The following is a 26,677-nucleotide window of genomic DNA, read 5'->3' as shown; positions in this document are numbered from 1 at the left end:
GAAGAAAGAGGTGAGGAAGAAGAAGAAGGAGGTGAGAGGAGAGGAAGAAGGAGAAGAGAAGAAGAAAGAGGTGAGGAAGAAGAAGAAAGAGATGAGGATGAAGAAGGAGTTGTAAGGGGAGGGAAGAAGAGGAAGAAAAGAAGAAGAAGGTGTGAGGAGAGGAAGAAGAAGAAGGAGGTGAGAGGAGAGGAAGAGTAGGAAGAAACAGAAGTTGGTGACAGGAGAAGAAGTAAGTGAGGAAAATTAAGAAGGAGGAGAAAGACGGACAGAAGCCAAGAATGAGAAGAATGATGCGATGAGAAGAAGTAGCAGGAGAAGAAGAGGACTAAGTTGGAGATGGAAAAAGAAGAAGAAGTAGAAGAGGAAGGGGAAAATGAAAGTACTAATTAGCGGAGTAAAATAATTGTCTGAAAGTGACAATTTTACGGTATCTCTACTCTATGGTAGAAGATACCGTCTAGGCATTGGTTGATGAGTATACATGAGATTATTAGAAGTTGGAGAAAAGCAATAGAAGAACCGAAGAAGAAAGAGAAGTAGGAGGAGGAGAAGAAGAAGGAGAGGGAATTGATGAAGAAAGTGAAGTAGAAGGAGGAAGAGGAGAAGGAGACGAAACTAATAAAGAAAGAGAAGTAGAAGGAGGAGAAGGAGAGGGAACTGATAAAGAAAGAGAAGTACAAAAAGAGGAAGGGGAAAATGGAAAATACGAAAAAAGAGAAGAATAAGGAGGAGGAGAAGAGGGAAGTTAAGGTAGAGCAAAAGAGAGAAGTAGAAAGGATGAAGTCTAAAAAAGTAGAAGTAGCATAGTAATGCTAGAAACTAAGATACAAAGAAGGGGAAGATGAAGTTGGAATAGAAGTAGAGGAAGAGATAGACGAATTGGACGTAAAAGGAGAAGTAGAAGGAAGTACATATGAAGAGGAAGCTGGTAAGAATAAAAAGTGGAAAACATAGGGAAATAGGAAATAGGATAAGGGTTTCCGTGTTCGTGTAAAACAATGTAACCTAGTATCATTATTTCCTATTATTTATCATTCTAAAAATGTTATCCTTACTGTCTATCTTTCCTTGTCCTTACATACTCATGTTTTATTTGCAGAAACAAGCTCTGTATTTTGCTCATATGTTTCGTAAAAGATATGCTCCTCTCCCATAACTCATTTTGATTCCTGATTATTCAAACATTCAAGAAAATATGAAATATCATGAATTATGTTTTTTCAGGAGGCCTCCCCATATGGATATTCAGTATATGATTGGAGACGTAAGTTCCTACTTTTTTCACATACAGTATTATTATAATTTTTAATCATATTTGAATCCCTATAATAATTTTGTCCATTTCCCAATCCACTAATATCTTTTAAATTTGATCTTGTTGAAATGCTGCAGTTGTAACTCGTAGGCCTAGTACCTTTTGTGGTTGGTATTCATGTTAATTAAATGACTAAATAACCTGAAACAATTATCACAATCACTAATAATTGATCAATCAGTGAAAAATCAAGATACTAGTTCCGCTTATTACGACATTCTAGTAGACTCTTCAATTTAGATTGCTCATTAGAGGCTACTAGAGATCAAATCACAATTATATTATATTCGAAGAAAAATTTTTCCATAATTTATTAATGCATTTTTTCTTAAATGAGGTTGAAAATTCTGGTAGTTGGTTGTATTTCTTCATAGCCTATAAACGATTCGGCAACAAAAGTTGAAAAAGGATAGAGCTATAGACTTTGTCAAATGACTGACAAGGATAGCAAACCAATGTTAATCAGGTACTGACTTTATAACATAAATCTCAGTTTAGTTCTATTCATTACAGGAAATTTAAATGTTTCAAAACGGGCCTCAGTCTCTGAAATTTAACAAAGAAACTAGTAGGGAATTCAATTCTTTACTTTCATTCTATTCACTAGTAGTGAATAGAAACTATAGTCGGTTAGGATTAGAGGATCATCAACATTTGCAGCCTAGAAAAATAGAAACTAAAGTAGTTTTTAATTAGTTTGTTTTCTCAGATTGATTTCTACAGTTTTGCAGGTTTGATGCCTATTGTGAGGTCCACGTTATAATTGCAGTGTTTCATTAGCATTTGCATTGCTATCCTTGTTCATCATACAACAAAGCGGATAGCGCTATCTCATCCTCGCTTCGCTCTGTTGCCAGATCGTCTTTTAACAATGTAGAATTAATAATTCATTAACAAAATATTCAATCTTAATAATTAAAATTCATTATGAAATCATTGAAAAATATAATTTCTTGATTTACAAAATATAATTGTTTATTTTAAACAAGAATGAACCGTTAATATTACATCAATAAACCTGGATCAGCTACCGTGTATACAAAACAGAGGATCTGCAACGTTTTTCTCCTATCTTTCTCCACTGCCATTATAACGTGAACCTCACTATAGAGATCAAGTTACAAATATATTATATTCCAAGAAAATTTATTTCCATTATTCAATAATACATTTTTTATGAATGTACTGACTTCATAATAATATGAATCTCAATACAGTTCTATTTATTACAGGCCATTCATTTTTTTAATATGGACCAACGTTTACGAATTCCGACTTTTGATCATAACAGTTAATCTATCTATAAAAGTATTGGGTTAGGATTAGAGAATATTAAATACTCTTATAGTAATACAAACCCATTAACAGTTAATTTATCGAAAAAAACTATTGGGTTAGGAGTCTTCAATAGTCTTAAATACTAGTCTTCAATACTCTTAACAAACCTAAAATAGATACATAATCCCCTACAAAATAGACTCGTCGTAACCAGTAGTAAAAATATTGATTGAAAAACGCACCTACCACGTTGCAATCCTAATTAAAAATTCTAATTACACATGGAACGTTGTCAACGCTATTGAACAATGTAACTGTTCAATTATGCATTTATTTCGACGGAATTATTCTTTCAATATATGAAGGCATGTGACTTCCATTCACCATTCAGGGTCAATGCTGACTGGCTGGGGTTAATCTCACTTCCAAAATAGTTACAATCGATTTTACTCACCACTAAAATGTTCTGAGTAAGTTGGAATGTGTTGGGTGAAATACCGTTTCAACGTAGGCCTATCAATACTCAATCAATATCCTATTATATTAAGCAAGCAATTTCTGTATATCTGTTTATATTTTTATATCTGGTTATCTGATTATTTATGTTCAACGGATCTCGAAAACGGCTCTAACGATTCCCACGAAATATGGAACATAGTAGGTTTATGATAATATGAAAATTCGATTGCACTAGGTCTCATCCTTGAGAAAACTCGCTGAACGACATTAAAAGGATAACTCATCCTTTATATTTATAATTCATATCTGTTTATATTTTTATATTTGGTTATCTGGTTATTTATGTTCAACGGATCTCGAAAACGGCTCTAACAATTTTCACGAAATTTGGAACATAGTAGGTTTATGATATAAAAATTCGATTGCACTAGGTCTCATCCTTGGGAAAACTCGCTGAACGACATTAAAAGGATAATAAATTCATCCTAGGCTGAAACAGCTGAGACTTTCGTCGTCTGTGGATAGTAAAAAGTGAGCGAGTGATTCTGTGGAAAATTAAAATATCGCATCCCCGAAATTCATAAGCTGACGTATAGCCAGCTGTAAAATATAAACACGATCATTTTAGAGAATTGTGTTCTGTTTATCAATAAATAAAAATAACGAGCGAAGCTCGTAGCCCCGATATTTATTATTAAACGAAAATCCCAATTAAATGTTGTAAATCACCCCGAAGACTTCTGCTACTGCAAATATTGACAACAGGTTAAACTGCTAGATGGAAAATCTTTTAAAATTTTTATACAAAAATCATTTTTGTATAGTAGCGCTCATCGAATTCCCGTCTTGCTGTTTACCCTGTTGTCAATATTTGCAGTAGCAGAAGTCTTCGGGGTGAATTGAAACATTTATTTGGGATTTTCGTTTAATAATAATTATTCATTAATTAGCATTTGAACAAATTGAACTTACAATTTATTCCCATCAATACTCAATCATATATGTATGTTAATAAAATCTGGTCAAGTTTCAGAATCGGCTACTTCAGAAGAGATTTATTAAAAAACATTTCAAATTGAAAAAATTGAATCCCGCCCAATGTAATTGTTGTAATAAACTATAAATTCCAAAGATATTTTACTTAAATAGATATTAGCAATATCTTTTATGGTGTAAATAATATAGTGTAAATAATGTTGATGATTTAGCAAAATAGATATTTAATTATTTGATTTAATGACAAAAATACTTAGTGGATATAAATAGGCATTACTATTGTTAACATAATTTTGAAAATTATAGTCCAATCTTTCAAGTTTTGTCAAAACTTCTGTTTATGCCAAAGTTTTTTTTTCACTCCAAAAATATTCAGAAAGGAATTATTGATCCTTTTTGAATTTTGAAGGCTTAGGCTCGGTTGCACAAAAGCCGGTTAAATGTTAACCGTGATTAATTTCACGAGAACCAATCAGAGAAGGCTTTTTTGAAAAGACGGCTTCTCTAATTGGTTCTCGTGGAATTAATCACGGCTAAAATTTAATCAGCTTTCGTGTAACCGGCAATTATTATACTAATGAATTATTTGATTAGAGGTATCCTATCAAACATTCACTTTTCCTTATAGGGCTACCACTACAATAATTATTATTGAAATTAAATAGATATATTCAAGTATCTAACCCTTTTTTACTTTCCTTGCCCTATTATCATAGGTAAGGAAAGTATTTGCTTTCCGAAAAAAATTAAGGTACCCTAATTTCTAAATTTCCATACGTGTGTGTGTTGTGTGTGTGTGTGTGTGTGTGTGTATGTGCGTCTGTGTACACGATATCTCATCTCCCAATAAACGGAATGACTTGAAATTTGGAACTTGAGGTCCTTTCATTATAAGGATCCGACACGAACAATTTCGATCAAATGCAATTCAAGATGGCGGCTAAAATGGCGAAAATGTTGTCAAAAACAGGGTTTTTTGTGATTTCTCGGAAACGGCTCCAACGATTTCGATCAAATTCATACCTAAAATAGTCATCGATAAGCTCTATCAACTGCCACAAGTCCCATATCTGTAAAAATTTCAGGAGCTCCGCCCCATCAATGCAGATAGATTCCCAATTATCAGGCTTCAGATACAATTGAAACAAAAAAATCAAGTGGAGTAGATTGAGCATGAAAATCTCTACAATTAATGTTCAGTAACATTTCACCTAAAATTGAAAATAAGCTTTAAATTCGAGAAAATGTGATTATTCAATTGCAAATTATTGTTGATTCTATTAAATCATTCACTATGAAGAGATAGCAGACCTCATGATTATGTGTCTCCAGCGTTATTGCCCTGTCACCAGCTGGCTCAAATCTTTAAATAGTAGACTTGAGATGCGCGGGAACACTAGCGTCAGGTGATCAATTTTCATAACGGCAAGGAAAGTTGTGTGAGTGCGCCACACCAGATTTTATGTTTTAAAAGTCTTGTACTTATTTATTCGTAGTTTACTGTTCACTAAATGAATGATTGTATTATTGACTTGGAATACAATTTTTGTTTAGGCTAACTTACATTATTTTCATTCATAATCAAATATACTGACAAGCAAATTCTCATTTACGACAACTAGGTAACATAAAATTTTGTAGTTGACCTCTAACTAATAAATTGAATTATCCTATTAATGTTATTGTAACTTATTTAAATTACAGTCTCCAAAGAAACTGAAATTATAGGACTATATAAATATAACAAACTTGACCTATAAAATTAATTGATTTATACAGTAGAGAGGCTTTTGATAATGGACTGTTTCGCCGGTGTAATAAGAGTGCAGACAAGTTTACTTCTAGTACAGTAATGTCAAAGCTGCATTCAACAACTGGATAACCGTGAATATTGACAAAAAAGTACAGTAGTTTAGTTTAGAAGAAGAAGACGAGATCAACCTAGAAGATCGTCATGAATATTATGATGGAGAAGAAGAAGAATTAGAAGTAGGAGAAGAAGAAGTAGAAGTGAAGGAAGAAGAAATTAAAGTAGGAGAAGAATACGAAACTGTTTGAAAAGGAGGAGGAGAAGAAGAAGAAGAAGAAGAAGAAGAAGAAGAAGTATAAGAAGAAGAAGTATAAGAAGAAGTAGAAGGAAAAAAGACAAAAATTAAAAGGAGGAGAAGAAGTAGAAGAAGAGGAGACAAAAATTGAAAGGAGAAGAATAAGAGACAAAAATCAAAAGAAGAAGAAGAAGTAGAAGAAGAAGAAGAAGAGGCAAACATTTAAAAGAAGAAGAAACAAAAATTAAAAGGAGGAAGAAGAAGTAGAAGTGGAAGAAGAAGAAAAAGTGAAAGTAGAAGTAGGAGAAGAAGTAGAAGAAGAAGACGACGACGACGATGGAGGAGGAGAAAAAGAAAAAGGAGAAGGAGGTGAGGAAGAAGAATGACGAGGTGGGGAAGATGAAGAAAGAGGTGAGAAAGGAGAAGAAGGTGGTGACAAAAGAGGAAGAAGAAGAAGAAGAAGAGAGAGGTGAGGAAGAAGATGAAGAAGTAGAAGGAAGAGGAGGTGTTTGAAGAGGAAGAAGAAGAAGAGCAAGAAAGAGGTGAGGTAGAAAAAGGAGGAGGAGGAGAAGAAGAATTAGAAGTAGGAGAAGAAGTAAAATTAGAAGAGGAAAAAGATGAAGCAGAATAAGAAGAAGGAAAAGAAGAATACCACGACAACGCAGCAGAAGGAGAAGAAGAAGAAGAAGAAGAAGAAGAAGAAGAAAGAGGAGAGGAAGAAGGAGAAGTAGAAGGATGAGAGGAGGTATTTGAAGAGGGAGAAGAAGAGCAAGAAAGAGGTGGGGAAGAAGAAGTAGGAGGAGAAGAAGAATAAGATAGAGAAGAGTTTGAAGTTTGGAGAAGAAGTAAAATTAGGAGAGGAAAAAGATGAAGGAGAATAAGAAGAAGGAGAAGAAGAAGAAGAAGAAGATAAAGAAGAAAAAGAAGAAGAAGAAGAAAATGAAAGTAGAAGTAGGAGAAGAATATGAAGAAAAAGAAAAAGAAGAAGTAGTAGTAGAAGAAGAAGAAGAGATAGTAGTAGTAGAAGAAGAAGAAAGAAGAAGAAGAAATAGTAGTAGTAGAAGAAGATGAAGAAATTGTTTTAAAATGAGGAGAAGAAGAATAAGAAGAACGAACAGTATAGTGGAAAAGTGGATACGATACCTGTTAACTGCAGTATTGTGTGAACATCTAGGACATGGGATTCCAGTTTAGAAGCGCTTTATATAATAGAAATAGAGAATGACACTCCTATAGAAAGAGATAAAGAATGCCGGTTACTCGTACGCCAATCAAGGTTTGATCTCCGTCAGTAGGTTGATTGTTGATTAAAAATATTGTCGTTTTTTTATATATTGATAGAGTTCCAGTTTGTGACAAACTGATTGATTGAAGAAATTCATAAACAGACTATAGTGAGGTCCACGTTATAATGGCAGTATATGAAGATAGGAGAATAGCGATGCCAATTTTCTGCATCAATTAATTATATTTCTACACTGTCAAAAACATAATTGGCATCGTTGTGGACCTAGAAAAGGATAGTACCACCGGCTTTGTCGAATGATAGAAAATGATAGCAAAACCAAAGTTGATCAAATACTGTCATTATAACGTGGACCTCACTATAGTTTCAACACACCTTGGATTTGGTACAAACCGTGTGTAATTTAAACCTTTTTAGGGCCGGTTTTCCGAGCACGGGATTCAGCTCCTAGACTTTAATACCGTTAATATTACATCAATAAACCTGTATCAGCTACCGTCTATAGAAGGCATTGACAAGACAGAGGATCGGCAACGTTTTTCTCCTATCTTTCTCCACTGCCATTATAACGTGGACCTCACCATAGTATTAATTAGACTAACTACCTATTGACATGGAAAAAACTTGAAAAAAACTTATGACACAAGATTGTAAAGTTTTAGGTAAGTAGAGTCAGTCAAGTTAAACATAATTAACAAAATATTTCATCTTAATAATTATGAAAATTCATTAAGTGATTTGCTTAGTAAAATATATAATTATTGATTATTTTAAACGAAAATTACATCAATAAACCTGTACCAGCTACCGTCTATAGAAGGCAATGACAAGACAGAGGATCGGCAACGTTTTTCTCCTATCTTTCTTCACTGCCATTATAACGTGGACCTCACTATAGTAACAATTTAAGTGAACATTGGGGCCGGATTCCGAGCTCGGGATTTAGCTAAGTCCTAGACTTTAAACAGCTGGAGTCAGAAAATTGGCTTTCCAAAACGGGGCGTAGTCGCAGCTTTTATAACAGTAGTCATACTTTCTATTTTCTCATTTCTATAATTGGAAACGTTTTTCCTCGACGAAATTAGACATTCCTAAATAATTCAAAATAGCTGAAATTTTACACTATTTTCTCTTTATTTTATTTTGTGTTCAATTTTCTAGTTTTTCGAAATTTTGATTCAAACGTGACTATGACAATGACTGCGACGACGCCCCGTTTTGGAAAACCAATTTTCTGACTCCAGCTGTTTAAAGTCTAGGACTTGGCCTAATCCCGAGCTCGGAAACCGGCCCCCAATGTTCACTTGAATTGTTACCATAGTGAGGTCCACGTTATAATGGCAGTGGAGAAAGATAGGAGAAAAACGTTGCCGATCCTCTGTCTTGCCAATGCCTTCTGTAGACGGTAGCTGATACAGGTTTATTGATGTAATATTAACGGTTCGTTCTCCTTTAAAATAATAAATTATATTTTATTAAGCAAGACATTATATTTTTCAATAATTTCATAATGAATTTTCATAATTAAGATGAAATATTTTGTTAATTATGAATTCTACATTGTTAAAAGACGATCCGACAACAGAACAAAGCGAGAAAGAGATAACGCTATCCGCTTTGTTGAATGATAGACAAGGATAGCAATACTAATCAAACACTGCCATTATAACGTGGACCTCACTATAGTAACTGTAATACTACAGTCAGTCAGTCATCAATGCATACAGTCTACTTTAACGTTTACTTTAATACTATAATCATCCCAAAAAATCCAACTTCTACCTCCTACCCCTTACACAGATTTCGTCAGTAGTCATTTTAAACACTGTTGACCTTTGGCACTTGTTGGGGAACCCCTTGTGGACACCTCTGCTATAATCATTTTTTCAAAAACCAATCAATCAATGTGTTGTAAAAATGTTTTACTAATAAAATTGATTGATTGATTCACGACTAATAATTTAGTAATAATTAAAATTGTATAAAATATTTCCTCCTTCTTTCCTTCCTTAACCCCTTTTAGTTCTTTAATTAACTCCTTATTTCTTTTTATTCCAATTATTATGCTTCTTATATTTTCTCATTATGATTGTAATCCTTGTATTTCATTTCTTGTATATTACTCTTGATTTACGACAAATAAGCTATTTTATTTTATTTATACTTAATTTTTAATTTAACGTGAATAATTTTGTTTTGATCTGGCACCTGCTGAAAAACCCACGGGTTTAGCAGTACCCAACTATGTAAAAATGTTTTTCCAATAAAATTGATTGATTGAACCACTAACCACTTGATTTATGAGGATAGACGAGAATATTTACCTTGATTTATTATTATTTATTTGGTTGAGAATGTTGTTTTCTGGGGTTATTCACAAAATACTGTCAAAATCGCTTAAATGGGAAGCACTTGTGTTGTTTATAAGGAAACCTACTGGCAGTTTGTAGTGAATCTAGGAGAAGTAGTTCATTGTTGTAGGTATTTACTTTAATTGCTTGATAAGAAAGCACTTCAATTCTAACCTGAATACGTATAAATAGAGCAGTCTACTGTAATTGATAAATAATCAATATAGACAAAAATCTGAACTTTCCATTAAACCAGTGCACATTTTGAATCGGCGAATTATCTAAGAAATAACTATAGAGATCAACCTTCCCATTTCAATAAATGATAGCAGAAAGGAATGACAGTAAATATTCTTGTCTATATTGATTAATAATTTTCTTTAATCTGTGAGCATTGGTTAAATAGTATGCTTCAATTTGGAAGCTTTCTCTATAGCCTAACCTCTATTGCTATAAAGTGTATTTAAGATCTCACCACGTCTATTTGGATTTTATATTCATTCACTTATTTATAATCCTTCACCTATACTCCACCACTAGGAGTGGCCATAGTAGAGTGGATCAGATGCTGGCCTTATGATTCAGAGGCCCGGGTTCAAATCCCGGCCAGGGCAAGATATTTATCTCGGGCCACTCCCGTGTTTCGGATGGACACGTTAAGCCGTCGGTCCCGGCTGCCTAAAAAGCAGTCGTAATGTCATGACAGAGGCTCTGAAATTGATCAGTTGCGATCTGAAAACTCTGACAACCAGACCCTTAGCCAGCCAGGTCACTCGATATTATTATTTTTACCTATACTCCGTACAAATTAACTTCCGACTTGGGATGGACATGCACAGCAGAGAAGGCAGAGATACAACGGCGGCTATGTTGCCGTTGTGTACCGGCAAGTGTTCTCTTGTATTCTCCAGTGAGTATTCAAGCGCTCATGGTTAACTTAGGAAGTTAACTTAACTTAACTTAGGAAATTAACTTAACAATCACAGACTCGACTGACTCTAATCGACAAATTGACAACTGCGCTTCCATCTATCCATCATTGCAATTGGCTGATCTTCCTCCACTTCTCTGCGCCGCAAATTCCTCCAAGTCTGAAGTAAATTTGAACGGAGTATAGTTGAAATAATTTTAAAAAATATGTAAAATCTACAAATTTGAGATTCCGAGATACCAAATCATGTTTCAAGCAGATAACAAATTAAATATTGAGACAAAGTTCTCTTTATGTAGATGATTACATAAATCTTCTCTCTACTAATGAGGCCAAAAATGGTGCACATGATTGACCTATAATATTCCATGTAGTTTTCGAATCAAATGAAATTGAAAATGTATAACTACCTTAGTAAATCATGTAAAAAAGATTGATGCAAAAGTTCCTTTATCATTAATTACATATCTTATCAACGTCGAAAACAATCAATTAATATATCTTGGGATTTCTACTGTACTATTCTATTCTCTACTGTTCTATTCTGGGATTTATACTGCATTGATTCTCCTTACAACTCAAATACAATGCTAACTAGCCATGGGAAACTTGAACCTTCAATTTAGTCCTGTAGCTAAGATTATGACAATAATCAAGACGCTAATTGCAGTTAACTTATGTTTATTTGAGCTCAATTAAGGTCTTATGTAATGATAGTTAGGGATAACCAATTATTTAGCTACTGAAACGTAGACATTGTAAGATGGGACTAGGCTACTAAAATTATATGGGTCATTATGAGCTCATTACCTAGTAACATTAGGAGTTATTAGTGTTAAAGTTCAGAATCTATCTAACATAAAATTGAACATTTAAAATTCAGAGATGTTGTTGAATCTCTCTTGATGAAATACTATAATATTGTTTTTCCATTTGAAAAGATAATATATTATTGTGTTTCTGACATAAAATATTGTAACTTGTAAGCACTTCTTATTGTGATTCAAATAGAATCATAGAATTTCTCAAGTACTTCCAATTTTAAAATAAGTATCAACAGTTATCAAAAAGGGACTATAAAATCTACCCCATATCTATCTTTAGTAAGCTACTTCTTAGTATCCAGATTCGATTATAAATATTATGGGGCGGTTCCCGAGCTCGGGATTTAGCTAAGTCCTAGACTTTTTAAACAGCTGGAGTCAGAAAATTGGCTTTCCAAAACGGGGCGTAGTCGCAGCTTTTATAACAGTTGTTGTAGTTTTTATTTTCTCATTTCTATAATTGGAAACGTTTTTCCTTGACGAAATTAGACATTCCTAAATAATTCAGAATAGCTGAAACTTTACACTATTTTCTCTTTATTTTATTTTGTGTTCAATTTTCTAGTTTTTCGTAATTTAATTCAAACGTGACTATGACAATGACTGCGACTACGCCCCGTTTTGGAAAGCCAATTTTCTGACTCCAGCTGTTTAAAGTCTAGGACTTGACTAAATCCCGAGCTCGGAAACCGGCCCTATGAGTATCATCATAGCCACCTCTAATACATTATTAGAGGTGGCTATGGTATCATACATAACTAGAATTCGGCTCTGAATTGTCTTAGTGAATAATAGATAATCACTAGTACCCTCATTATATTTTATATCAAACACGACTAGTTTCGACTATAATTACATTATCAAGTGTCCTTTCCGTGGTAAAATTTAATTTATCTAAATTTGGGAGAGAAATGCTACAAGGTATCCTTTGTTTTCTTCTCCTGATCTGTGCCTTTTTTGTACTAAGATAAATGAAGAATTTGATTATTATTATTAAACAAAATCCAAAATTAAATGCTGTAATTCTTCAAGTATTTCGTCCATGTGAAGAATTTGAAGTATTTCATCTCTACAAATCACTTTAGGTTTTAAATTTATTTATTTATTCAACAGAAACAAAACACATAATCAATCAATTTTTTATTGTCATAAAACACAAAGTGTTGTAACAAACAACATCTACTTCATGAAAATAATAAAGAACTGGAAATTTTGTCAAGTGAAGAACTATATTGAGGTCCACGTTATAATGGCAGTGGATAAAGATAGAAGAATAGCGATGCCGATTTTCTGCATTAACTAATTGTATTTCTACACTGTCAAAAACATAATTGTCATCGTTGTGGACCTAGAAAAGGATAGTACCACCGGCTTTGTCGAATGATAGACTAGGATAGCAAAACCAAAGTTGATCAAATACTGTCATTATAACGTGGACCTCACTATACAAGACAACCTCTTTCAGATTATGTGTAACCTTATCTAAATTTGGGAGAGGAATAGCACAAGGATACTTATTTCTTCTCTCCCTATCATTTTTGATGATGTACGTATTGTATGAATCAATAAAGAATAAATAAATAATTGTCAAAGATAAAACAGTCGGAGGAATTAGTACAACAAAATATTATTCGTTTATTCACTGTGAAATTCAGTACAGTAGTTAGTATAACTTGAACCTATGCACAATCTGCACGATAGAGGCATTATTTGCTCAATGAATTGACTCAGTAAACGTATTATTTTTGTAGGCTTTTTTCAAGATAGAGTCTCAGCTATTGTTTTTGATGCAACAGTCATTTTATTGTTTGATCAAGATTTTTGTAAGTCTAGTACACTACTGCTGAACGTATCTTTGCAATATAGGCTACCGTACTTTATACAAACAATGTGAAATGTATTGCTATCCGCGCTGATATGAAACTTACTTTCCTCCAGAATTATTTTAAATGCAATCAAAGACAAATTAAGACAGATTCATTTCAAATTGTAAACATTCCAAAGGATACGAACTGAACCGTCAAAATGGATGAAGGAGTAGGTCAGTTTCATTGGTCTACTAACTTGTCTGTACAAAGTATGAAGATGTGTTCTGAATTTGAACTTGTTTGATGAAAGCGTTCGTTGGTTCTCGTCGAACAAGCAAAGGAGGAAATCATCTAGTTTCAACTGAAAACTCGCAACGTCCAAATGATTGAAAGGAGAAGAAGAAAGACATTATCGAGAAAAGAATTGATTGATTGAGTACTTTATGTAGATTACAATATATTGTGGCTTTTACACTTATATACAATAGCTTACAATACAGCAAAATTATAGATGAATTTACATAATATAGACTAAGAAAATAATTATTGAACTGTATATGATATGAAAAAAGCAATTTGGAGTAACTATAAATACTTTTGTTATGCATCTACATAAATTGGCGGAGCTTTGGACATGATTATCAATGTTCATTCTTCGGAAATAATATTCAAAATATCCTTCCCACTAACTCTCTACCAAAAAATGTAGAGTAATCTTTTTAATTATACCCTTCCAGGGTATTCCCTTATTCAGTCATCTTCCTCTAGAACCTTAATCTCCACTATTCTCCTATTTAAAAAACGCCTGTTTTGTTCATAAAACCGAGGAACAATGAGAAAAGGAATTACAGTAAGAAGAAAAATAGAAAAATTAGAAAGAAGAAGAAGAAGAAAAAAAGACCAAGAACAGTATGAAGAAGAAGAAGAAGAAGAAGAAGAAGAAGAAGAAGAAGAAGAAGAAGAAGAAGAAGAAGAAGAGAAGAAGAAGAGAAGAAGAAGAAGAAGAAGAAGAAGAAGAAGAAGAAGAAGAAGAAGAAGAAGAAGAAGAAGAAGAAGAAGAAGAAGAAGAAGATAAAGAAGAAGAATACGATAAAGAATAAGAAGGAGAAGAAAAAATTAGAAAAGAAGAAGATGGAGATGTATATTTTGAAGATTGCGAAGAACCAGAAGAAGAAGAAAATGAAAAGTACAATAGGGAGAATACGAACAGTAGAAGAAAGATTTTTCCCTCTTTCTTTTCATCTACCTCTATATTATCGTTCTCTCTCTTCCTTTCTGTAATTGTAAGAAGATATTCCATATTGTTTTTTATCAATTTTATAATTGATTCAGATACCTGAATTTTATCTATTGTCTATTAATAAATAAATAAATAATTATTATTTAACGAAAATCCCAAATGAATGATGCAAATCACCCCAAGACTTCTGCTACTGCAGACATTGACAACAGGGTTAACAGCTAGATGGAAATTCGATGATAACTACTATCCAAAAATTAGTTGCCAGCCCGGGAATCGAACCCGGTACCTCCCAATTGCTAGTCAGGAATGCTTACCCTTACACCAAACTGACAATCTCTGGATAGCAGCGCTCATTTGGGATTTTCGTTCAATAATAATTATTTATTAATTAGCATTTGAATAAATGCATTCTCTATTTAATTCCATCTGTAACTGGTTGGCCGCTATGGCTTCGTATAAAATGAGCGCTGCTATCCAGAGATTATCAGTTTGGTGTAAGGGTAAGCATTCCTGACTAGCAATTGGGAGGTACCGGGTTCGATTCCCTAGCTGGCAACTAATTTTTGGATAGTAGTTCTCATCGAATTTCCATCTAGCTGTTAACCCTGTTGTCAATGTCTGCAGTAGCAGAAGTCTTCGGGGTGATTTGCAGCATTTATTTGGGATTTTCGTTTAATAATAATTATATATTAATTAGCATTTGAATAAATGCATTCTCTATTTAATTCCATCTGTAAATAAATAAATCATATATTTTTATGTTTTTTGTTGATTACAATCGACTTGAAAATGTTCTTAACTGCTTTTTTTCTTATTACAGAAATCACAATCGAAGACAAAAGCTCAAGTGGACGCCGTATTTTTCAAGCAGATCCGTCACATTCTGAGCATCGCGATAAAGGGCGTGCTCACACCTGAAGCCGGCTTTCTGCTTCTAGTGGCGGGCTCCCTGGTGGCCCGATCGCTATGCGACATATGGATGATACAGAATCACACATCTACCGAAAAGTTAGTACACTCAACTATTTCATCGCTAAGTACCGGTTGCACAAAAGCCGGTTAAATTTTAATCGTGATTAATTACACGAGAACTTTTAATCGTGATTAATTACACGAGAACCAATCAGAGAAACCTTTTTTTTCGAAAAAGCCTTCTCTGATTGGTTCTCATGAAATCAATCACGATTTAAATTTAACAGGCTTTTGTGCAACCTCGGCCTTATAAGTCAAGTTCTTTGAAGGAATACGCCGGCTATGTCTTCCAAAGACGTATTCTTTGCTACGCATAGCTAGTTGTGAAAAAGCCTTTAGATTACGGTTGTAATGTGTTCCATTCCGGGTTTAAACGAACAGTTGATCACCTGAACAGTTCAACTTCCGGTAGTCGCGCCCTACTCAATCACACGAGCAGTCGCGTGTTGTAATTTTTACAACATCCAATTTTCCAAGTGTTATGTACTCTGTTTATTGTCAAAACATATTAATTAATTGTATAATTTACTCTTTCCATCTTATTGGAATAATCCAATAAGCCTATGAACATCTGGATGATTACCATTCCATAGCCCAATAAGGTACACCAAGCAAAGCCATCAATTCTGTGTTATTGGTTCGTCTACAGTACCCGTATACAGTCTTTCCCTATCTTATGCACAGTGCGACTTATGCACTGTCGCGACTAAATGGCACCTAAAGACTGAACCATTGCTCGGTTGATACTGCAACCATAGAGAAACAATAGCTTAAGTAGATATCCCATGGTATAGGGCGTTTATGTCGCAACTTTTACTGTTATCTCAAGCAGATTACTGTCGATTATTGTCGATTTTTACTGTTTTGACCGGGTAAGAGTGTATGAACGGCACAATATGAGAGACTACCAGCGTCTTAAAGCTTCACGGGAAAGAAATACATGGACTATAGGCTTGAGATAACAGTAAAAGTTGCGACATAAACGCCCTATACTATGGGATATCTACTTATGCTATTGTTTCTCTATGCTGCAACTCAGTGGAGTGATCAGGGGAAAGTTTTGGAATGCATAGGTGACTCATCCACTGACACCACCCTATCCAATAGTTTTGTGTAGCAAAAAAACTGTCATTGTTGTACTTTTTACAACAGCGCGACTGCCGGAATGTTAAACCGGCGTGATGCATATGAACCTAAATCAGATTGTGTATAGTGGGGTCCACGTTATAATGGCAGTATTTGATTAGCATTGGTGTTGCTATTCTTGTATTTTATTCGACAATGCAAATAGCGCTATCCTTTTCTAGCTCTGCAACTTTGCCAGATAATTTTTTTTAAATGTAGTAATTTAATCAATTAGCAAAATATTTCATCTCAATAATGTATATTTATTAATTTATCATTCTTCTTATCGGCTTCTGTGCGAACGGCACTAAAATTATCAATTGTGAAAAGACAGACATGTTCAAGTATTGCTTTGAAAAAAATTAGACGTAATACTTTTCACATTTATATAAAATCGAATGCACATGTAGCAAGTTATAATAAACAAGTTTTCCAAAGCCTGAATTCTTCAGTACAAAGTTGAACCAGTTCAACTGGTTAGTTCTAAAAAAGTAACTCTTCAAGATACACTTTATTTTGAGCTTCTACCAATGATAAAATTAAATTCGACTGGAAACCTCTCATTATTCTGAGTATTTACTAGTTTGAAACGCCATTGTTTTACAAAAATGCATTAGAGTACTTTCATAACAAACCAAAAAATGTTGAAATAGAAAAAAGAGTTATTTTAGTGATAAGAATGATTGAAATGTTTAATGATTGAAAAATAGTATAATAATGATAAGGCATGAGGTATAAGGCATTATAATTCTATAATGCATTAGTGTACTTTATAAACAAACCAAAAAATGTTGAACTATAGTGTGGTATACGTTATTATAGCAGTGGAGAAAGATAGGAGAACAACGTTGCCGATCCTCCGTCTTGTCAATGCCTTCTATATAGACGGTAGCTGATACAGGTTTATTGATGTAATATTAACTGGTCATTCTCGTTTAAAATAATCAATTCTATTTTATTAAGCTAAAAATTATATTTTTCAATAATTTCATGATGAATTTTCATAATATTAAGATGAAATATTTTGTTAATTATTTATTCTACATTGTTAAAAGACGATCTGGCAACAGAGCAAAGCGAAAAAGTGCTATCCGCTTTTTTGAATGATAGACAAGGATAGCAATACCATTGCTAATCAAACACTGCCATTATAACGTGGACCTCACTAGAGTTCAAAACGTCATTGTTTTACAAAAATGCATTAGAGTACTTTCATAAAGAAACCAAAAAATGTTCAACTATAGTGAGGTCCACGTTATAATGACAGTATTTGATCAACTTTGGTTTTGCTATCCTTGTCTATCATTCGACAAAGCCTGTGGTACTATTCTTTTCTAGGTCCACAACGATGACAATTATGTTTTTGACAGTGTAGAAATATAATTAATTGATGCAGAGAATCGGCATCGTTTTTCTTCTATCTTTATCCACTGCCATTATAACGTGGATTACACTAAAGAAGATTTTTTTGTTGATAAGTATGATTGAAATGTGAAACGATTAAAAAATGTTATCATATAAATTCTATAATGCATTAGAGTACTTTATGAAAACAAAAATTTATAAAATAGAATTGAAGCAAAACTATTTTTTTTAACAGAATTAAATAAATATAAGTAGCCCTCAATTCATACATTTTACACTCTATCATTGCAAAAACTAAAAAATGTTGAACTAAAAAGAATAGTTTGTTATTTTTGTGATAATATTATCATGATTGAAATGTTCAATGATTGTAAAAAGGTATGATAATTCTGATAACTTTGAGTAGCATAATGATGAGCACATAAATTAGAGTACGTGAAATTACGATTTAAAAACAAATACAATATTGAGGAAATCGACAGTTTTTTTTATAATGGAATTCCCTACAAACTGTCAGTATTCCTCATAAATAGCATCATCGCTCCCTATTCAACCAATTCTGACAGTTATAAGTGGATTTCACTATAAGTGCATTCAAAGACAAACATTGAAGTGCATTCTTATCAGAAATCTTTTAGTAGTGAATAATTGTGCACTGAGAAGATCTTTTAATTACTTTTGTTTGTATGCAGTTCATTATTATACTTACAACTCATTCTCTGCATACTCATTATGTTAAGTATATAGTGGGATTCGAGTTGTTAAGTCAGCACCTGACTAGCATTAGCATCGGTTTTTTACTTTCCTTGCCCTATTACCATAGTAAGGAAAGTATTGCTTTCGGAAAAAAATTAAGGTACCCCAATTTCTAAATTTCTATACGTTTCAAGGTCCCCTGAGTCCAAAAAAGTGGTTTTTGGTTATTGGTGTGTGTGTGTGTGTGTGTGTGTGTGTGGTGTGTGTGTGTGTGTGTGTATGAGTGTATGTGTGTCTGTGTACACGATATCTCTTCTCCCAATTAACGGAATGATTTGAAATTTGGAACTTAAGGTCCTTACAATATAAGGATCCGACACGAACAATTTCGATCAAATGCGATTCAAGATGGCGGCTAAAATGGCGAAAATGTTTTTCAAAAACAGGTTTTCTCGAAAAAGGCTTCAACGATTTTAATCAAATTTATACCAAAAATAGTCATTGATAGGCTCTATCAACTGCCACAAGTCCCGTATCTGTAAAAATTTCAGGAGCTCCGCCCCATCTATGCAAAGTTGGATTCTAGATTCCCAATTATCAGGCTTCAGATAAAATTTAAACAAAAAATTTCAAGTGGCAAAGATTGATCATGAAAATCTCTACAATTAATGTTCAGTAACATTTTTACCTAAAATTGAAAATAAGCTCGAAATTCAAGGAAATGTGTTTATTCAATTGCAAACTGTTAGCAACTGTTCATTCTATTAAATCATTTACTATGAAGAGATAGCAGACCTCGTGTGTCTCCAGCGTTATTGTCCTGTCACCAGCTGGCTAAGATCTTGGAATAGTAGACTTGAGATGCGCGTGAACACTAGCGTCAGGTGATCTATCTTCTTAACGGCAAGGAAAGTTGTGTGAGTGCGCCACACCAGATTTTTATTCTTGCCTGTCATTACTGAATGGAATTGGTTTAATGGGAAGCATTTATGATATTATTTGTATGGAATGCTGACCAAAAGTAACTATTAAACTGTAGCTGATAAATCTGAAAATAGAAGTAATGGTAAGCTGACTCATGAGTTTATGTAACCTGAGCTTTATGGTGAGTAGAAACTTGTGGGATAGTAACTCTTTGTACAATAATTTTCATTGGATTTATAACATTAAATTAATAATTTTTGTTTCTTATTTTTAGTGCAATCGTAACAATGGATAAGAGTCGATTCAGAAAACATCTACTGGAGTTTTTAATAGCTATGCCTGTGGTAAGTGAAACATATTTATAAAGGTACTCACTTTTCTCTATATAATTACAAAAATTATTGAAAAACAATGAAAGTTCAATCAGCATATCAATATTAAACACAATATCAGGTTAAGTTAAGAAAGGGTACTTAATAGCTGTTATTGTGTTTTAACTAATTTATAATTTGATATTAATTTATTGTAAAAGATCAATATTCATATTTTTTCCGTTGAAGTAATGAGTGTTTGATATACCTTTAAAAAATGGATGAATTATTTTGATGTTTGTTCAAGTAGGTAACTGATCATTGATATTGAATATTTATTTATTTAATTGACAATCAAAAATTATAATTATGATATATAATATGATTGGGAGAAGACAAAAATATTGTTCATCAATTGATTTTATTGTTAACTGTATTAATTTTTAATCTACTTTTTATCAAAATTTGGAATTTATCAAAATTACAGATCCTTTAAGATGAAGACTACATGAATCTAAGGCCCGGTTGCACAAACGCCTTTTAAATCATTCCACAAGAACCAATCAGAGAAGACTCTTTTTGTAAAGAAATACTCTCTAATTGGTTCTCGTGGCATTTAATCATGATTGAAACTTAACAGGCTTTTCTGCAACTGGGACTTAAAGTTTTACTTCAAGGCAAACGTTGGGCATCTTCATACTATCTAGAATGCACTAGTACATTGCATTCTACTTGAAAAAACTCTACTATTGTTAGCATAGTGATACAAGTTTCTATTATCTTTTACAAATAGAAAATGACACGTGTTTAATTTTTTGTGTGTTTTCCTCAACTATTTTGAAACAATTTCAATGATGTTCGTTTCCTTTGTTACAGATATCTTTGGTTAATAATGTATTGAAGGTGAGTTGTCATTATTATTTTTATCGCAATAAGAATTTAAAATCATACCAATCTTTTAATTTTAATATAATGAAATAAAAACACACATATATCGTCAAATCTTTTAATATCTATTTTAACAAAACATGGTTCGAACTCTCCAGAGTCATGAAAATACATACCGTACATACAAGTAGACTCAATAAATAAAGTGAATATTATTTTTATTACTTTGAACTTTTGAAGTGTTCAAAATTAGCTATTTTATTTACATGATAGCGAAAGGGTATAATAATTTTGCCTTCACATACAATTTTTTAATATCATCAGGGTTTTCAACTATGGAATATCCTATAGTCCACGTTATAATGGCAGTGAAGAAAGAGATGAGAAAAACGTTGCCAAGTCTCTCCATTTTGCCACTGACTGTACACAGCTGTTACTCAATTCATCCCATTAAATTTAATCTAATAATAATTATCATCTCCTTGATAAAATAATCAATTTAATGTCAAATTGATCAAGAAAATATGTTTTTTTTCATTATTTGATTCAAAAATTTGCTTTCATGACTGAGATCAGATTTTTATTTTTATACAAACCTGGAATGGCGGCTAATTTAAAAAGCTGTGATACAACAATCTGACTTTCAAAACAACAGAAATTGAGTTATTTGGTAGGTATTCTATTTCAATTTCCTTTAAAAATAATAGAAAAATAGAAATCCTGGATTAATTCTGAAATAACTTTTCAATATTATTTATACCGGTACGAGTAGGTCCAACCTATACGGGTAGGCTAACTTAAGCATGGGTGAAGTCTAGGATGGTTAGTTATCAACTTTTAAAATGTCATTTCAGGTATTTTAATTTGTGCTTCTCATAAGGTACGGTCATGTTTAAAAATTATTTCATTGTTTCAAAAATACATTTTTTAATCAATTATATCAATCAATTATACCACTTGTGTACTCAAGTATTTTGATAGAATGAAGAAAAAATGGCGGCTGAGAATATGGTTTGTTCAGTTTTGTACAGTCACTGTCAAAAGTAAATATAAAATATTCTGGCAAATAGACAACATTGCAAAGCGAGAGAGAAATAGTGCTATCTGTTTTGTTGTATGATAGAAAAGGACAGCAACAGTATTGCCGATCTTACACTGCCATTATAATGTGGACCTCACTATAGTAGAATATTGATAATTTAAATCTAAATATCTATTCATGTACTTTTGAATTCTTCATTAATTTTTTTCATAATTCATTATTCCATTCAAGTCAATTTATTCTTATTTTGTTTCATATTTCCTCGTGATGAATTTTTCGAAGATAATAATTATATAGATATTCAATTATATTGTTATATTATATTGATAATCACATCAATTCTTCAAATACAATTCATTATGTTTGGATTTTCATATGTTGTATGTTTCTTTTTCCAGTGGGGAATTGGAGAAATTAAACTTAGATTAAGGACTAGGATAACGCATTATCTGTACGATGAGTACTTAAAGTAAGTATAATACATTTATTTATACATCACATACAGAATCTATCTCTATTGTTAAATGCAATAGTGTGCTATATTATTCATCCATTGAATTGGATATTCAATCAATTCTAGCTTCAGCTATTCACAGTCGTATGGATAGATCATGTAAACCCTCAATTTTATTTTACTTTTCTTTTCAACTGAAAACCCCCCAATTTTCTCCGATCTTTCTGGGGTTTCACCTACTGCAAAATGTTCCCCACCACATTTTTCAATTAGTAGGTTTGAATTATCTGAATGTTCTGTGTTTCTTATCGTAAGCACTCAATGTTATTTCAGTCTTCCCCTATTTTTCAACTAGTGTTTTATCAGCTACAAAATGTTACACACTACAATTTCCCATTTTGTAGTCTGTAATTATCCATGATTCTCATTGTTCAATGTTCTCTTAGTCTTGTCTCTTAGTTCAATGCTTTTTCATTCAATCAACTCTTCTTTCATACGGTGTTATATTTTGGGGCAATTCAACTCATGCAATACATATATTTAGGATTCAAAAGTGGGCAGTTAGAGTGATGGTGGGTGAATCTATTAGAGCAAGTTGTAGAGATTATTTCAAAGAGTTGAAGATTCTCCCACTACCAGGTGTATATATTTTAGAGGCTCTTTGTTTTATTGACAGGAATAAAGATAGGTTCAATACAGGAGAGTTGCTCCACTCATACAATACCAGATATAGACAAAACCTCAGAGACGACATTCATCGAACTGGTATGTATGAGAGGGGGGTAAAGAGTGCAGGAATTCGGCTTTATAATTCATTGCCAACACGCATAAAAGCTCTTACAGGTGAAAAGTTCAGAATTAAGGTGAGGGAGGAGTTGTTGCAGGTTTGTCCTTAATCCAGTGAGGAATTCTTTTTGCATTATAGAATGCAAAGATTGACGACTTAGATTATAATTGACAAATCCTTATACCCCTTTCATAGGTGGTCAGTGGGATGAAAAAATGAAATTAAATGTTCTCTTACTTTTCCCCTATTTTCCGGCTAAAAATCTTAATTTTCCCCAATTGTACAGAAGTTCTACCTACCTAGGTACTACGAAATTTTCCCTATTACATTCTTTAAATTTTTGGAATAAATTATCTATGTAATTCTCATTGTAAACCCTCAATTTCCTCTTACTTTATTTATCCCGCTAAAACCCCCAATTTTCTCTGATTTTGCAGGGGCTTCACCCAATACAAAAGGCTCACAATTATTAGGTTTGAATCCTTCGAATCTTCTGTGTTTCTCTGTGTAATTCTCATTGTAAACCCTCAATTTCATCTTACGTTATCCCGCTAAAACCCCCAATTTTCTCCGATTTTGCTGGGGCTTCACCCTTTACAAAAAATGTTTCCAATTATTAGGTTTTCATCCTTTGAATCTTCTATGTTTCTCTATGTAATTCTCATTGTAAACCCTCAATTTCCTCTTAGTTTATCCCGCTAAAACCCCCAATTTTTTCTGATTTTGCAGGGGCTTTACCTAATTCAACATGTTTTCAATTATCAGATGTGAATTACTTGTGTTTCTTATTGTGAACCCTCAATTCCCTTCTACTTTCTCCCGCTAAATCCTCATTTTATCTTATTTTTATCAATTTTTTCAACTAATTACCTCAATTTCCTCCGTTTCCGCAGGAGCTTCACCTAATTCAACATGTTTTCAATCATCAGATGTGAATTAATTGTGTTTCTTATTGTAAACCCTCAATTCCCTTCTACTTTCTCCCTCTAAATCCTCAGTTTATCTTATTTTTATCAATTTTTTTTTCAACTAAAAACCATAATTTCCTCGATTTCGCAGGGGTTTCACCTACTACAAAATGTCTAACCTGGACACACGGATAGCGAACGCCGATCAGCTGTTGACGACGGATGTCGATCGATTCTGCGACTCTTTCGCCGACCTCTACTCCAACATCTGCAAACCTCTGCTCGACATATTCATCTATGTCTATCAGCTGACTACCAATGTGGGCGGGGCCACCCCAGGGCTTATGATGGTCTACCTTGTCTTCGCCGGCATGTTCCTCACTTATTTGCGGTAATTCTTCTTATTCAATTCACTAAGGGCCGGTTTCCGAGCTCAGGATTGAAGGATTCAGGTTTGAAGTTCTAGACTCCAAACAGCTGGAGTCAGAAAATTGGCTTTCCGAAACGGGGTGTAGTCTTAGTCAGTAGCGGCTCGTGATCTTTTAGCTTGGGGGTTCAACCTCATGATCTATCGGGGAGAAAGGTAAAGAGGATATAGAGAGTATTGAGCATAATCAAGTGTAAAGGTAATCAATAATGATTTTAAGGAATTACCTCCCAAAGATTAAGCATATTTTCTACAAATATAGATTTTTTGTCCTGTTCATATTTTTCTTATTTAATTTTTACTTTGGGATTTATCTACCATCATGTTTTATTTTACACCTATCCTCAATATTAATAATGTTTGTCTTTAACGAATACTGAACCTTATTCATATTTCTTCATCAAAATGCTGTTACGGTACCTAACACAATAAATTATATTCACACTCTCACTAAAACAAAATGGACATACTAGAAATACTCACGAATACACGAACCACACTGAAATTACTAGTCTATATTCTTCAACACGCAAAAAAATTCATATAACAAAAAATGCAGTGAAATCTATCACAACTGTATACAGTGTATACCTGAAACCCTACCGTATAACCTCAAAACTGTCACGCTTTCTATTTCTTGTTTATCGCTTTTTTACTGTTTACTGCCACCAAATTTGAATTTATTGGTTATGTTCAAGATGGCACTGCTACTGAATCCGTATCACGAATACTCACGATTCATTCCGAGGTTTACCGAATGCTTCACTTGCCTCGGCTAGACTCGGCTACTCTCGGATGAACTCGTGGAAACGTGGTTCAGACAGGATTGTGAACCAAATCCGTGCTAGTAAACCGATTCCCCTCCTCTGTTCCACTACCTCACCCAGCCCTGTTTTTGGGTTCACATCGGGGAATGAACACTGCTTTCCACCACCACCCGTCTCGTAGTACCATTCGGTGCTGTTTCAAGCAAGCCACTCCGGCACCGGCCGCAAATCATCGACGTTAAGTTTACATAGATGAAAAATTTTGTGATGTAATTTCATGAGTATAAAATAAAAATATAATTATATGAGTAGAATTCATCATTCTATAGGAGTTGATTCAATTCTGGGGGTTCAATGAACCATTGAACACATAGGACGAGCCGCCACTGGTCTTAGTCCATCAGGACCTCCTATATACTACCTGACCTGAGCCTACAAAAAAAATGGCCGCCGTATGTGGTGGTCAAAGACCTTAAAGACGCATAGACTCACATGCAGCGCTAGTGTCGTACTTGGAATTGAAATCCGCCATTGAGGGGGCAACCCATAAGATTATTACATACCAATGCCACCAATGCCTTTGTGATCCATTTGTATTACAAATATTATATATATAATATATCGTGCTAAAATACCCCAATCGCGGCCTTCAATTTCAAGTAAGAGCTATCATTGGGAAGGCATAGGCATTGTGGGTCTATAATCTCTTTAAGGTCTTTGGTGGTGGTCTTATAGAAGTTCCTACTGAGAAAAAATCACTTATCAGCTGTTAGAGAGCGTCTCAGTTTGTCGAAGTCTCAGTTCGTCTAGTTCCCGTTTAAAATATCAATGCGGGCCACCAGATACGGCGGCCATATTTTTTGAAGGCGCAGGTCCGGTATATAGGAAGTCCTGAGTCTAAGTTTGAATTAAATTCCGAAAAACTAGAAAATTGAACACAAAATAAAATAACGAGAAAATAGTGTCAAGTTTCAACTATTTTGGATTATTTAGGAATGTTTCATTTCGTCATTTCGTTTCAATTTATTATAGAAATGAGAAAATAAAGATTATCATAAAAATTTTGACTACGACCCGTTTCGGAAAGCCAATTTTCTGACTCCAGGTGTTTAAAGTTTAGAACTTAACTGAATTCCGAGCTTGGAATCCGGCCCTAAATTTACTAATCCAACACTATGTTTTATGCTCTTCACTTTGAATACACCAGTAATTACTTTAATCGATAGTACTGATGCATTCAGAAGGTCCCCCTATTTTCAGTAAACTTTTTCCGTCATGTTGATGAAATTTGTCGTTATAACTTCGTGAATTTACTTACAGTCCGGGTCCAGTAGCTGTGCCTATCGGTGGAGGGCTACTAGATAACAATACTACCCGTTCAAGAACATCGAACATTTTTGTAAACGTATCTCTCCACAAGCAACAGATTCTCTTTTGTATCTTCCAAAAGTAACGTGTTGCATCCGAGAATATACAGATGGAATTTCAATGTATCTTTCCATAACAACAGATGCT

The 26,677-nt window shown here is 33.5% G+C and overlaps 1 protein-coding gene across 1 annotated transcript in view; it reads left to right on the top strand.

Annotated features, from left to right (window-relative positions):
• Positions 1-26,677, top strand: part of LOC111054739 (ATP-binding cassette sub-family D member 3) — a 50,585-nt gene that overhangs the window by 7,018 nt on the left and 16,890 nt on the right. The window contains exons 2-7 of the mRNA XM_039440395.1: positions 1,225-1,264; positions 15,317-15,504; positions 19,853-19,922; positions 20,766-20,792; positions 22,218-22,288; positions 24,120-24,359. Coding sequence (XP_039296329.1) covers positions 1,225-1,264; positions 15,317-15,504; positions 19,853-19,922; positions 20,766-20,792; positions 22,218-22,288; positions 24,120-24,359 — 636 coding nt within the window. The remainder of the gene's footprint in view (positions 1-1,224; positions 1,265-15,316; positions 15,505-19,852; positions 19,923-20,765; positions 20,793-22,217; positions 22,289-24,119; positions 24,360-26,677) is intronic.

This window comes from Nilaparvata lugens, chromosome 13 (genome assembly GCF_014356525.2).
Source record: "Nilaparvata lugens isolate BPH chromosome 13, ASM1435652v1, whole genome shotgun sequence".
Classification (NCBI taxonomy): Eukaryota; Metazoa; Arthropoda; class Insecta; order Hemiptera; family Delphacidae; genus Nilaparvata; species Nilaparvata lugens.
Note: the sequence above shows the minus strand (reverse complement) of the source record. Positions and strands in the feature narration are given on the sequence as shown.